The 12,166-nt window shown below is 57.6% G+C and overlaps 4 protein-coding genes across 4 annotated transcripts in view; 2 read left to right on the top strand and 2 right to left on the bottom strand.

Annotated features, from left to right (window-relative positions):
* Positions 1-58: 58 nt before the first annotated feature.
* Positions 59-2,124, top strand: GUITHDRAFT_121375 (hypothetical protein; the record flags this gene model as incomplete). The annotated part of the gene is made up of 9 exons (XM_005819368.1): positions 59-504; positions 546-630; positions 687-750; positions 807-1,045; positions 1,089-1,154; positions 1,201-1,269; positions 1,395-1,490; positions 1,539-1,660; positions 1,836-2,124. 9 exons carry the CDS (start codon positions 59-61, stop codon positions 2,122-2,124), a joined length of 1,476 nt encoding a protein of 491 aa, XP_005819425.1.
* Positions 2,125-3,898: 1,774 nt separating this feature from the next.
* GUITHDRAFT_49517 (hypothetical protein) lies at positions 3,899-4,303 on the bottom strand (the record flags this gene model as incomplete). Its single annotated transcript, XM_005819367.1, has 1 exon — positions 3,899-4,303. A coding segment is annotated over one exon (405 nt), but the record flags the coding sequence as incomplete, so codon positions are not given.
* Positions 4,304-7,213: 2,910 nt separating this feature from the next.
* Positions 7,214-10,148, top strand: GUITHDRAFT_156329 (hypothetical protein). Its single transcript, XM_005819366.1, has 20 exons — positions 7,214-7,277; positions 7,371-7,447; positions 7,550-7,590; positions 7,636-7,670; positions 7,765-7,803; positions 7,850-7,898; positions 7,948-8,023; positions 8,071-8,127; positions 8,181-8,213; positions 8,259-8,289; positions 8,341-8,406; positions 8,543-8,611; positions 8,658-8,705; positions 8,888-8,938; positions 9,016-9,086; positions 9,255-9,284; positions 9,329-9,378; positions 9,491-9,546; positions 9,711-9,775; positions 9,994-10,148. Exons 1-20 carry the CDS (start codon positions 7,224-7,226, stop codon positions 10,043-10,045), a joined length of 1,050 nt encoding a protein of 349 aa, XP_005819423.1. The 5' UTR covers positions 7,214-7,223; the 3' UTR covers positions 10,046-10,148.
* Positions 10,149-11,241: 1,093 nt separating this feature from the next.
* The window catches only part of GUITHDRAFT_148618 (hypothetical protein), a gene marked incomplete at both ends in the record, with an annotated part of 2,579 nt that continues 1,654 nt past the window's right edge, over positions 11,242-12,166 (bottom strand). Inside the window, 2 exons of the mRNA XM_005819365.1 lie at positions 11,242-11,283; positions 11,399-12,019. Coding sequence (XP_005819422.1) covers positions 11,242-11,283; positions 11,399-12,019 — 663 coding nt within the window. The remainder of the gene's footprint in view (positions 11,284-11,398; positions 12,020-12,166) is intronic.

The following is a 12,166-nucleotide window of genomic DNA, read 5'->3' as shown; positions in this document are numbered from 1 at the left end:
TGAACTGATGGAAGAAGGGGAGGAAAACTGCGATCACCTCTCCGAACTTGATCTAAACATGGATTTTAAGCAATTCCTGAGAACGCGTGCAACTCCTCAACAGAAACAGAAAATCAAGGACATGATCGTACAGAGATGTCGAGAGTGGTATCTTTCCGACGATGTTGACAACGCCAAGTTTGCTCAGAGTGTGATTTATTATGGCATGGTAGACCAGCCGGACAAGAACACCTCTCATCTCGAACCGGAGGATGTTCAGAGGTTCTTTGAAGCTGTCTTGCATGTGCCCAAGGAGAATTACATGCAGTTTCAACGCACCCTAGAGCGATGGCTCACCACCGAGTCTCCTGACTTGAGCAACGTCTCCGATGCCTCCATTTCGTCAGCCCTTGAGCGCTTGTACCTCGAGGAGCATGGCCAACTGCATCCCAGCTTGGTGCGTGTGCCGTCGCAGATCGCGTCTCTTCAACAAGCGCTGCTCCAGGTGGGAGAGCTGCTGGAGCTGTGAGCGTAGCTGGGGACTGACTGAGAGTGGAGGTACGAAGCAACGGGACTGTGGGGATCGAAGCAGGAACGCACAACGTCTCGCGCCTCCTCGTTCACTCCAGCTTGAACTTCAAGAACCTGACGGTCCTCGGGCTGGACTCTCCTCGCCCGCTCTTGTGGATGGCGGTCCTGCTGGGCAGGCGAACGAGCGGCCGATTCGAGTCCGTTGCGATGGCACAGAACGCGACGGGGAGGCGTATGAAGGTGAGGAGAAGGAGACACTCGTGCTTGCTCCTCCTGACTCGCAGTCCTCGTCGCAGGCAAAGGGGGGGTGCAGGACGAGCCTTTCGCGACCCTCATCGTGCAGGGAAGGTGGCAAGTGAACGGATGCGTCATCCGCGGGGGGGGCCTGCATGCTGTAGCTGCCACCTCAGACGCGGTGCTCCTGCTGAACTCGAGCGAGATCGGGGGGATAGGCCACCTGGAGGGCTCAGAGTTTGCCGGGAGGTTCAGGGAGCTGAGCGAGGCCAACAGGAAGTTCTCGTCGCACTTGCAGCAGGTGCAGGTCCTGACACGCCCCCCTCCCCTCACCCTCCTGCCAGGCCGATGAGTTGACCGCAGCTGGAGACGAGGCTCAGCATCCTCGTCTGTGGGACCCCAAGCTGGAGGTGCTGGCGGGCGTCTGCTGGACCTTGCGCACCTCACCCCGCGCAGGAGGACCTGCGATCGCTCGACGCTGATGTCTGGGGCATCCTTGACAACTCGACGAGAGAATACCAAGAGGTTTCTTGACCATCCCCAGCTCCTCCTCGCCTCCTCCTGCTTCTCCTCCTTCCCTCCCCATGCTCCTCTACTCCTCTCTGTCTCTGTTCCTCAGCTCTTCTTCCCGTATGATCTCTTCGGATCAGGCAGAGAAGCATGTCATGCAAGCTGGGAAGCTTCTGCATCCGAGGTTCGAGGAGATCTTCACGGTGACGGAGGACAAGATCGACCTGGAGGCTCAGGTACTGCTGCTCCCTCCTCGCTGCTGCTTCCTCTGACCCCTCCTCCAGTTCCAAGAAGCCATCGGGGAGGACGGTGGGCCTGTCATATGGGAGCACAGGCGCTTGCGGTGCAAGGATGCGCTGCTCGCAGACAATCGAGCCTCTTGCATCCTCTTGGGCTGCCTCGTCTCGTGAGCGAATCCCTTCCTCCTCCTCCACCACCACACCACCACCACCACCACCTCCTCCTCCTCCTCCTCCTCCTCCTCCTCCTCCTCCTCCTCCTCCTCCTCCTCCTTCTCGACCTACCCCCCGCCCCCGTACTCCTGCTCCTGCTCCTGCTCCTCAACTCACCTGGTCCTGCAGGGCAGCGGCGATGGACTGCGGCCCTGATGCTCCGGGGTCTGGAGTGCGGGGATTGGAGGAGGCGATGGTCGAGGTCAAGCGGACGAACTTCTCCGACATGTCGCATGCTATCTCCCTCCACGACCAGTCTAAGGTCCGAGCGCTGTGGGAAAAGGACCGGACCGGACCGGACCGGACAGGACAGGACAGGACAGGACAGGACAGGACAGGACAGGACAGGACAGGATGCGAGGGGAGAAAGGGGAAGCGAGGGAAAGAGATGAAGGGGAAAGAGAAGAGGAGAGGATGAGAAAGGGAGGATAAGAGGGATTACAGGGAGCTTTTCATACAGCGCCCGGTAAATTTAGAGAAACTGCAGATCATTATGGAGGAATGTTCAATTTCTAAGACTCTTCTCTCAACTTTCTTCATCGACGAGAATTCTTCTGTAAGTCTTCCCTCTCTCCCTCCCCTCCTATGGGTTGTGAACATACTTGGAAACGATCTTGCGGTGAAACGCAACCATGTTGTGAGGATACGGTCTTGACCTCTCGGGTATGACCCCCATCACTCCGTTCCCCCTCACTTCAACCTTCACGTCCTCCGTCACCGCGCTCGGGCAGTCGAGGTTCTGATCAGCGCAGGAGGAGCAAGAGGAGGCGGACCTGGCGGCTGCCCCGTTGCTAGGAGGCTCATGGTTGTTGTGCCCGTTTATGAGGACCGAGCTGCTCTTCCTCCTCTTCTTCCCCTTCCTCTTGGCAAGTGCGGGGATGAGGGAGGATAGGACCTGATCCTCTAGCGTGTAGAGCTTCCCGTCTGTCTTGGCCACTAGCTGACATCGGTCGAACTTTCTCTCTCGGATCCCCTCGAACTTGGCGAACTTCCCCCCGAAGCAGGAGCCTGGCCCCAGGTTGCTCGCGAGCTCTTTCCCCTTGCTGTCCAGCACGTCGACGACCCCGGCAAACACCAGGAAGAACTCCTGCGAGACCTCCCCAACCGCCCGCACGACGTCGTGGGCGAGGAAGTGTTCGTACCGCAGCTCCTTGATGAGCGAGTAGAGGATGCCGTCGCGGCAGCCCTCAAGCGCGGGGATGCTTCTCAGCATTGCAAAGAGGTTGTGCGACTTGAGCTCTCGCTGCAGCCCGCGCGACAGAACCTCGAGCACCGCGTCGTCAGTAGAGCAGATGCCGTTGGACATCCAGAAGAAGTCCATGTACTCCCTGACGCGCTTGCGCACGGGCGCGGGGATCTTGTTCCTGCTCATGAAGTTGTTGAGACGCTCGACCTGCTTGAGGAAGCCCATCCTTTCCTCGTCCATCTCCAGCATCAGCGACATGCAGATCGCTATGAACGAGGTGTACAGCACCGAGCCAAACAGCGTGCAGATGACAGCCAAGAGGTCCTCCGGCTCCGAATCTCCCACCACTTGCCCATGTCCGCACATGAACGCGACTGCAGTCCTCAACCCGCGCAGGTAGAACCTGCCGAAGCCTGTCAGGGAGGGAGAGGATAGGGATGCCAGGACTGAGAGGTAACGGACTGACCCAAGGAGAGAAGGAGGAGCTGGAAAACGAGGAGAGAGGGAAGAGGGGAGGAGGAGGGAGAGGAGTAAGAGGAGAAGTAGGAAGTGAGGGGAAAGAGGAAGGGATGAGGGGACGGAGGGCGGGAAGTGGAGGAGGAGAAGCAGCGGGAGCAAGGGCAACAAGACAGGGTATAGAGGAAAAGAAGGGGGGAGGGAGCAGGAGAGGAAGAGCAGGAGCAGGAGCAGGAGCAGGAGCAGGAGCAGGAGCAGGAGCAGGAGCAGGAGCAGGAGCAGGAGCAGGAGCAGGAGCAGGAGCAGGAGCAGGAGCAGTCCATGGGAGGGATCAGCTGCACCTGGCGCTACATTCCACCCACGAGAGGCAGAGCTCGCTGCCTCCGTACTGTGTGGAATTGCCGACGTCGATGATCCGATAGCTGGAGTCCGAGAGCTTCCAAGTCCAGCAGGTCAGGCATGTCGTCCAGTGAAGGCAGAGGATGCAGCACGCGGTCCATCCTCCGATCTTCCAGGTGAAGTGGGAGAGCTGGAGGTCGAGGTTGAGGTTGATCACCTCCACCACCCTCGCCAGCCTGGAGATCTTGAAGAACGTGAGGATCTTGGTTATCCTCATCGCCTTGATCATCGACGTCTCCGACACTTTGTTGCTCGTGAACGCCTCAGGAGGCAGCGAGGAGATGATATCAACCCCCAGCCACGTCGTCAAGTACCGCACAGCCACGTCATGCCAGGACATGATGACGCATCGCTCCTTCTTGTTGATGTAGCCGGTCAGGAAGTTGAGCACGATATCCATCATGAACACCGCAGTGATCAGCCGGTCAGTGGCGTCGAAGAAGGGAACAGAGTCAGGAAGCAGACCCAGCCCCAGCGGGTCGGTGACGAGCGCGAAGGAAGTGATGAAGAACATCCAGAGGTCCCACAGCATCCGAGGCATCGAGTTGGGATGCAGCGGCACCGCCGCGTCCATCACTGCCGACCAGCACGAGATTTTCTTCTTCTCCGCATCCTGCGCCTCCCCGTCAGAGTCGCTCGCACGACCACGAGGAGCAGGGAAAGTTATCCCGCCCACCACCACTCCATTACCCCCTCCCTCCGCTCCTGCCCCCTCCTCCTCCTCTCTGACCTTCTGGTCGTCAAATCCCTCAGCATCGTTGAGGTACAGAGGAGGGATAGTGTTGGTGCGCTGAGTGTAGGGACGAGGTCCGGGCGGAGAGGACGGCAGCCTGCCTTCCTGTTGACCGATGCCAAGTCAGCATCACAACGTCCGATCCCCTGTTACTCGCCTTGGTCAAGACCGTCTCGAAACTCGCCAGGGACGAATTCTGCACGCGTTTCGCCAGGTCCCTGATGACAGAGGGCGCTATGGCACTGCAAACCCGTCACTCCTCCGCCTCCGCCTCTACCACCTTCTCCTCCTCCTCCTTCTCCTCCACCACCACCTTCTCCTCCTCCGCCGCCTCTAACATCACCACCTCCTCCGCCCCCTCCTGAATACTCTCTCTACCTGGTCCTCTTCAACCTCGATCGCTGGACATCAGGTTCCGTTGCCTCTGGTGGGCCCGAGGTTTCTGGAGCAGGTCGAACGATGGAGACGCTGCGGAGAAAAGGACGAGCCCTCCTATCAAACGAGGCCTTCGGCTGCAACCGCCGCAGTTCAGTCGACGTCCTGGTACTCGCATGCTCTCCCAAGGCGATCGATCTCCTCTCGGGAGAGCCCAAGGTGTCTGACATTCTCACTCGGTTGCTACTTCTGCCGCTTGCAGCAACGCTTGCTTTATCGGAGGAGAAGGTACGTGGAGGAGGGGCTCAAGGAAACGATGGGGGCAGGAAGGTCAAAAGAAAGCTCTCCCGTTTACATCCGGTGATTTCGGAGTATCTTGATCCCAACAGAAAGAGGGAGGGAGGGAGGGCAGGCCTTTTTCTGACATCGAAAGAATCAGTTCCTAGAAGGACTTTCAAGGGATTGAAAGGAGGACACCAACAAAGATACCTTCCCCAGCTCGCTTCAGAATGTCCCAAAGCTGAAATTTTCCCCTAATCCTCTGCACCCTCTGTCCCTCGGTGTTGATGCCTTGATCTCGAAAGGTCTACTAATCAACATAATTCCGACCTTCATCTTGATTTACCTTCACAAGAACCTTCCCACCCTTTCTATTACACTCCACCTTCTCTCTTCCTATCTTTTTGTTCAGTCAGCTTTTTCACGTTATCTGTCCAGGTAAGGTCTTGTCACGATATAATCTCTACACCACTTATTATCCCTCGCAGATGTCTTGTCCTAGATAGTACCTCTGCATGTAGTTTCGCAATGAAACTGTTCAGTGTCTACCTGATAACATGCTAACCTCGTCTCTCAAGGTCTGTCTACATCTCTAGCCTTCTCTCCTCCCTCTCATCTTGCACATCCGTCCATTCTCTCCCTCCAATGCCCCCCGTCACTCCCTGCTCCCATTTTCTCATGGAAATCTCGGCCGGGGGATGTAGGCTCCAATAAGTGACCAAAGGTAGGGTAGTGATATGGATATTGGTGGGTAGTAAACTATAGGGGGGTGTACACTACAGGGCGGGGGTAGGTAGGGGTGAAGGAAGAAGGCTCATCGCTAGGCCGGTCTTAGGAAATCATACCTGGTCATAGCGGGGTGTACCTCCCTTACGAACGATGGGGTACTGGAAGTGGATACGATAGTACCCAGGGGTAGGGTAGTATTTACTAGGGGAAGTGAGTCAAACCAGGGTCAGGGGGACGTGAGGGGGTGCAGAGTACCCCCTGATATTACCGATATCTTGACCCCTTTTAGGGGGTGGGGTGTGACCGCTTGCTAGGAGCTCAAAGTAGGCAAGTTCATCGGGCCCGCGCCGCCAACAGACAAACTTCCAACGGTTCGGCGCGGCGCTCCGGCAGCGCCGGCCCCGGCGGCCCGGGCCGGGCCGGGCGCCCGGGCGGCGGCCGCCAGCCTGAGGCTGCACGACGTGAGAAGTTCACTACTGAGGATGATGTCACAGTAGTGGCTCATCATTGGACGAACTTCGGAAGCTCAGCCCGGTGAATCATGAATTGCGCTCAATTTGGTCAACTCTAACTTGAAGTAAATTTGTTGTTTATCAAGCTTTTCGTTGGACTCTAGCCGGGCCGGCCCGGGCGCCGGTCAGAGTCACTGAGTCTTTAGCGATGCCCGGCCGGATGTTGGATATTTGTAGTATAACAAACCAGTGTTAACAGGTAATTATATTAATTAGACATATATCAGTTAATATGGAATCGATCTTGATTATTAGAGCCTGGAGGCTGTCAGCTATTTCAATATACTGCCAATTAGCCGAATTATCGTGTATTTTAAAAGATATTCATGTTAATTACATACAAATTGTCTAAATTAAGAGATATTTGGCTTACGATAAAGAGTTGAGGGCTAATCGCTATGTAGAGCGTCGGCGGAGCGTCAGGAGGGACGAGGAAGGGAGGGGAGGGAGAAGGCCGGGGAAGGGCAAGGGGCGGAGGAGATGCTGAGAGTGAGATGTGATGGAGAACAGAGAGAGTAGGAGGAAGGAAGGAGGAGAGGAGCAGAGAACAGAGGGGGAAGAACAGAGACCAAGAAAATGATCGCAAGGGAGAGTGGGGAGGAGACGTAAGGAGTCGAGGAGATGCGAGGATCGAAGGGGTCATGAATACATCAGACAGAGGGTGATTGGATGAAGCGGTCAGATGAAGGAAACAGAAGATATGGAGGAGTAGGAATGTGAAGGGAGGGAGGGAGGGAGGGAGGGAGGGAGTAGAAGGGCAACAGGCTTGGGAAGGTGCTGCAAGCAGGAGTCTTTGTTGCAACTTTCCTTCATGCCTTTCTGTAATCTGACGCTTCCTAGGGATCAACATGCCGAAGAAGCCTACGGTCGGTCTCGCAGTTGGATCGGAAGCAGGCTGTGAGGTATGTTCCGCGCGGAAGAGAGGAGGGCAATTTCAGGCGATGGGAGTAAGGGAGGGGTGGACGACTGGTGGACTGACAAGCTGCTGCTTGAAGGGCATCTTGGGTGGTGGGGCGAGGTCGAACACCTTCGATATCACAGCAAGCGGAACGTTCAACCTCGATGACTTTAAGTGCGTTCCTGCTCGTTCCCCTTTCCCTCGCCTGCTCGTTCCCCCTTTCCCTCTCTTCCCCCCCCTGCTCCTTCCTCTTTCCCTAGCTTGACCTCTCTGCAGAGTCAAGTCCACTGGGATCCAACAGACCCCAGCCGGGTCTGGTGCGTCTGCTGCGAAGTCATGTAGCGAGTCTGACTGTTAGTCAGGTCCAATCTCCACGCTACAGATGAGCGACCTCCAGGTTCTGAGGAGAGGAGGGCGGGAGGGGGAGGAGGACGGGAGGGGGACGATGAGTAGAGGAGAATGAGGATGAGGTGGAACTGAGCTACTCGTAGCTCGATGATAAGGCGCTCGGAGAAGGAGCTTCTGGCACTGTATGCTGTTTCTACCCTCCTCCGCATGTCTTGTGACAGGCAGCAGGTCCGACGAGCGTTGCATCTCCCCACTCAACGACAGATTGCTTTGAAAGGTTCCACTCGTGTTGTGCTCCAGCTCTTGCATTCTGACCTGCTCCTCAGCCATCAACGTCAACGACAAAGGGAAATGCGAACAGATGATAACCGAGCTGAAGACTTTGTTAGGCGCTCAGAGCAGGTGGCTTGATGCCACGAGCTTCGATTCTCGTGACGTGGTTGGCTCAGGGGGGTCTGCCCCAATCTTGTTGAGTTCTACGACGCGTTTTGGAGCGACCCAGTGATGTAGGACGAGCAGGTCTTGGGATGAGGCACAAGGAGCTGACAGTGCTGGGCAGGTACATAGCGATGGAATTGATGGACGCGGGAAGGTGCTCGCTCGTGCGTGTGGGACAGGCGATAACGTGAAGTTGCAGTCTTGATGCAGCTTTGAAGCGCTGCCCCAAGGTAACGCCCTTCCCTCGCTCCAAACCTCCTGCTCAACCTCGAGTCCTGCAGCCGACAGAGGAAGTTGTTTCGATCATCACCCGTCAGATCTTGCAAGGCCTTCACTTCCTCCACAAGGTTCCTCCTCCCTTCCCCCCCCCCCCCCCGTGCCTCTCACCTTCTCCTCCTAGTCCTGCTGCTCGTTCTCCTCCTGATGCTCCTGCTGCTCCTCCTTTTCCTTTTCTTCGCCATCTTGTCGTGATGTGACTGGCAGGAGAGACACAACATTCATCGTGACTTGAAGCCTGGCAACGTCCTCCTCCACTCCTCTGGTGTCGTCAAGGTTCTTGCTCCCCTTTCCTCCTTCTCTTGTAAGTCGCTGCCGCCAGCTCGCGGACTTTGGGATTTCGCGAGCCATGGACAATACTATGGCGCAGGTGAGGCTGAGCAGCCGAGACAGAGAGGAGGAGCTAAGGGAAGGAAGGTTGAGAGAGGAAGGTGGAAGTCTGACGGAGGCTGAGGTGGACGGAAGGACGAGGGAGGGGGAGGAAGGGCAGCAAGTGGTTGTGGAGGAGGATGGGGAGAGGGTGGAGCAGTGTGGGTGGATAATCCAGTACAGGCGGAGACGTTTACAGGAACCGCCATCTACATGTCCCCAGAGAGGATGCAGGTACTGAGAAGAGGGGGAGGCTGGTAGTCTGACATGTCTTGCTCTTTCTCCTCCTCCTCCTCCTCCTCCTCCTGCAGGGCAAGCGCTACTCCTTCCCTGCTGACGTGTGGGCCGTTGGCCTGATAGCGACTGAGTGCGTTCTCGGAAAGTAAGTCGAGGAAGAGCTGGAGGAAGTGAAGAAGAGAGAGGAAGCGGACGGGAGAGGGACGGGAGAGGAGGGTGAGGGGAGAGAACGATGTGGAGGGAGAGGCGGGAATGAAGTCAATGGATGAGGGTAGGGGAGGGGAGGAGGAAGATTACTGAAAGGCGTTACCAGATATCCCTACAACGTTCGACCGGACATGAAGTCTGCTGCTCCTGAACCTCTTCTATCCTCTCACGCCCTTACAGATACTTCGACCTTGTCCTCACCATCCTCAACCAGAACCCTCCTTCTCCTGGTTGCCCTCCTGCCCCTGCCCCTGCCCCTGCCCCAGCCCCAGCCCCAGCCCCAGCCCCAGCCCCAGCCCCTCCCTTCTCAACCCCACAAGCTACGTCCTGATTGCTCCTCAGGACCTGAGTACTCCGCTGAGTTCAACGAGTTCGTGGCCATTTGCTTGCACAAACAGGTAAGTGGACTCGAAGTTATCGAAGAGGAGGAGGAGGAGGAAGGGGAGGGATGAGAGCCGGAGGGGGAAAGAGGAGGGGAGCAAGGCGGGAGGAGGGGAGACAAGGGGGAAGGAGGAGGGAGAGGGAGAGGAAAGAGTTGTCGTTGGTTCTGAATGGCCGGCAGGAGCAAAGTAGAGGGACGTGCGAGCAACTGCTTCAGCATCCTTTTATCCTCCGTTATGCACAGAGGTAGATCTCCCTCCTCTTCCTCTCCTCCCCCTCCTCCTGACCCTCTTCTTCTCTATCATTCTCACCCTTGCCCTCTCTCCTCCCCCCCCTCCTCCTCCTCTCCCCTCCCCTCCCCCTCCTTCTCCCCACCCTCTCTTCCTGCTCCCTGCTCCCCCCACCCCCTTCTCCTCTCGCCCTCCCCCTCCCTTTCTCTCTTGACGCTGCTCTTCTCCTCTCAGCCCGGAGACGGTGGTGGCCGAGTGGCTCAGCGGAGAGAAGATGCAGTCATGAGGACGCGGCGCCTCCCCCGGCTCTCCTCCTGCCGTCGCTGAGCTCGGCTGAGCACATCTTGAAGGACCCGGAGAGACTGCGAGTAAAGTGAGAGATCAGCCCCAGTCCAGCCCCGTGCTCCTGCCCCTGCCCTGCCCCTGTTCATGTTCCTCCTGCTCCTCGTCCTCGTAACAGCCCCCCCCCCACCCCGCACCCAATCCCCCGTCATCCTCGCAACTCCTCTATCCTTACTTCCTCCTTCTCCTCCAACAACTTGCTCAGTCGTGCTGCTTCCCCCTGCCATGATCGTCAGTCGATTCTCACTCTCCTCGTCCTCCGTCACACCAGAAGTCGCACATGCTCCTCCTCGTTCTCGTCTCGCAGTCTCTTCAACGCCCTCAGCCTCTTCTCCTTCTCCTCCGCGCGCAGGGCGGCACCTCCGAAGCTGACCAAGGCAGAGGGGAGGACGGGGGGCTGCGGTGGCTGTACAGCATGCAGGCTGGGATGCAAGGGCCCCTCCTTTCCTACTGCCTGCGCCTCTTCCTCCTTCGCTGTCCTCTTCTCGTTCACTTCCTCTCGTTTCCCTTCCTCTTGCCCCAGCTCCTCCTGTCCTCCTTGTTCCTGATCTCGAGAGAGATTGTTATCCTCCTGCTCCTCCTCCACCTTCGACCCCATCCCTCTAGGCCGATGCTCGTTGCTCTCACGAGGGGCTGATGCATTCTCACTTGAAACTCTCTCTGATTCCTCTGACTCGTTATGTTTTGATTGTTCGCAACCCAGTTTCTGTCCCTCCTGTCCCTGCTGCTGCTGCTGCTGCTGCTGCCCCTGCTGCTGTTGCGCCTCCTCCTCCTCCTCCTGCTGTTGCTGCTGCTGTTGCTGCTGCTGTTGCTGCCCCTGCTGCTGCTGCGGTTGTGGTTGCTCCGCCATATCCCCCTCCCGTTGTATTCCCTGCTGCTGGTGTTTCGTCGGCTGCTGCTGCTGCTCTTGCTGCTCCTTCTCGTGCTGCTGCTGGAACAAGCTCTCTTGCCCTTGCTGCTGCGTGTCCTGCTCCTCCTCCTGCTGGTGCTGCTGTGGTCGTTGCTCCTCCTCCCGTTGTGACTGCTCCGACTCCTTCCTCTGCGTATCCTGCAGTTGTTGCTCATGTCGCTCCTTCTGCTGCTGCTGCTGCCCCTGCTGCTGCGTTTCTAGTTCCTGCTGTTCCTGCTGTCCTGCTTGTGCTAGCTCTCTCTGCTTCTGCACATCCTCCTGCGGCTCCTTCCCTGCCGTGTACGGCATGACAACAGGAACTTTCCGTTGCCCCTGATCTGTTTCTTCCCTACTATGTTGACCTGACATTTCACCGCCCCCGTGCTGATCGTGCGGCTGAACCTGTACCTCTTGCACCCTGTCCCTGTCCTGTCTTTCCTCATCCTCCGCTTTCTCCTTCCCTCCCTCCAGTGGGTTCAGTTCCCGTCCCTGCAACTTGGAAGCTCCTGCCTTGTCCTCCTCGTCTAGCCCGACTCCGCCCGGACTCCCTTGGAGTTTCTTGGGGGATCCTCGCACGAACTTCTGCTGCTGCTCAGCTCCATGTAGATCGCCCACCCGTCTCTTCTTCCCGTTCTGCTTCCTCCCGTTACCCGCCCCCTCCACTCCGCCCTGCTGCTGCTGGAAGCGACGAGCGGGAAAGTGCTGCCCCTGCCCCTGCCCCTGCCCCTGCCCCTGCTGCCCCTGCCCCTGTTGACGACGTTTATGACGAGGGCGACGGTTCTTGTACTGCCCTAGCTGATCTCTTGGTTCCTGGTCGAGGTGAACTTGAGAACCTTGATCCAATGGTCTCTTTCCCATCATCTGCTGCAGCTGTTCTCGATGCATCCTTAGTTTTTCCATCCACTGCTCCCTGTCGAACCCGCTGCTCTGCAGCTGCAGCTGTTGCCGTTGAATCTCTCCTTCAACCTCCTCCCGCTGCTGCTGCAGCCTTGCTTGAGCATGCACCAACTTCCCCCAGGCCGACGGCTCCTGTGGCATTACAAGTGCTCCCAAAGCAAGATGCCCTCCTCCTCCTACTCCTACTTGGGTTGGTAGCTGATGCTGCTGCTGCTGCTGCTGCTGCTGCTGCTGCTGCTGCTGCTGCTGCTGCTGCTTCCAACCTCCTCCTCCTGCGAC

Source organism: Guillardia theta (assembly GCF_000315625.1).
Source record: "Guillardia theta CCMP2712 unplaced genomic scaffold GUITHscaffold_227, whole genome shotgun sequence".
Classification (NCBI taxonomy): domain Eukaryota; class Cryptophyceae; order Pyrenomonadales; family Geminigeraceae; genus Guillardia; species Guillardia theta.
Note: the sequence above shows the minus strand (reverse complement) of the source record. Positions and strands in the feature narration are given on the sequence as shown.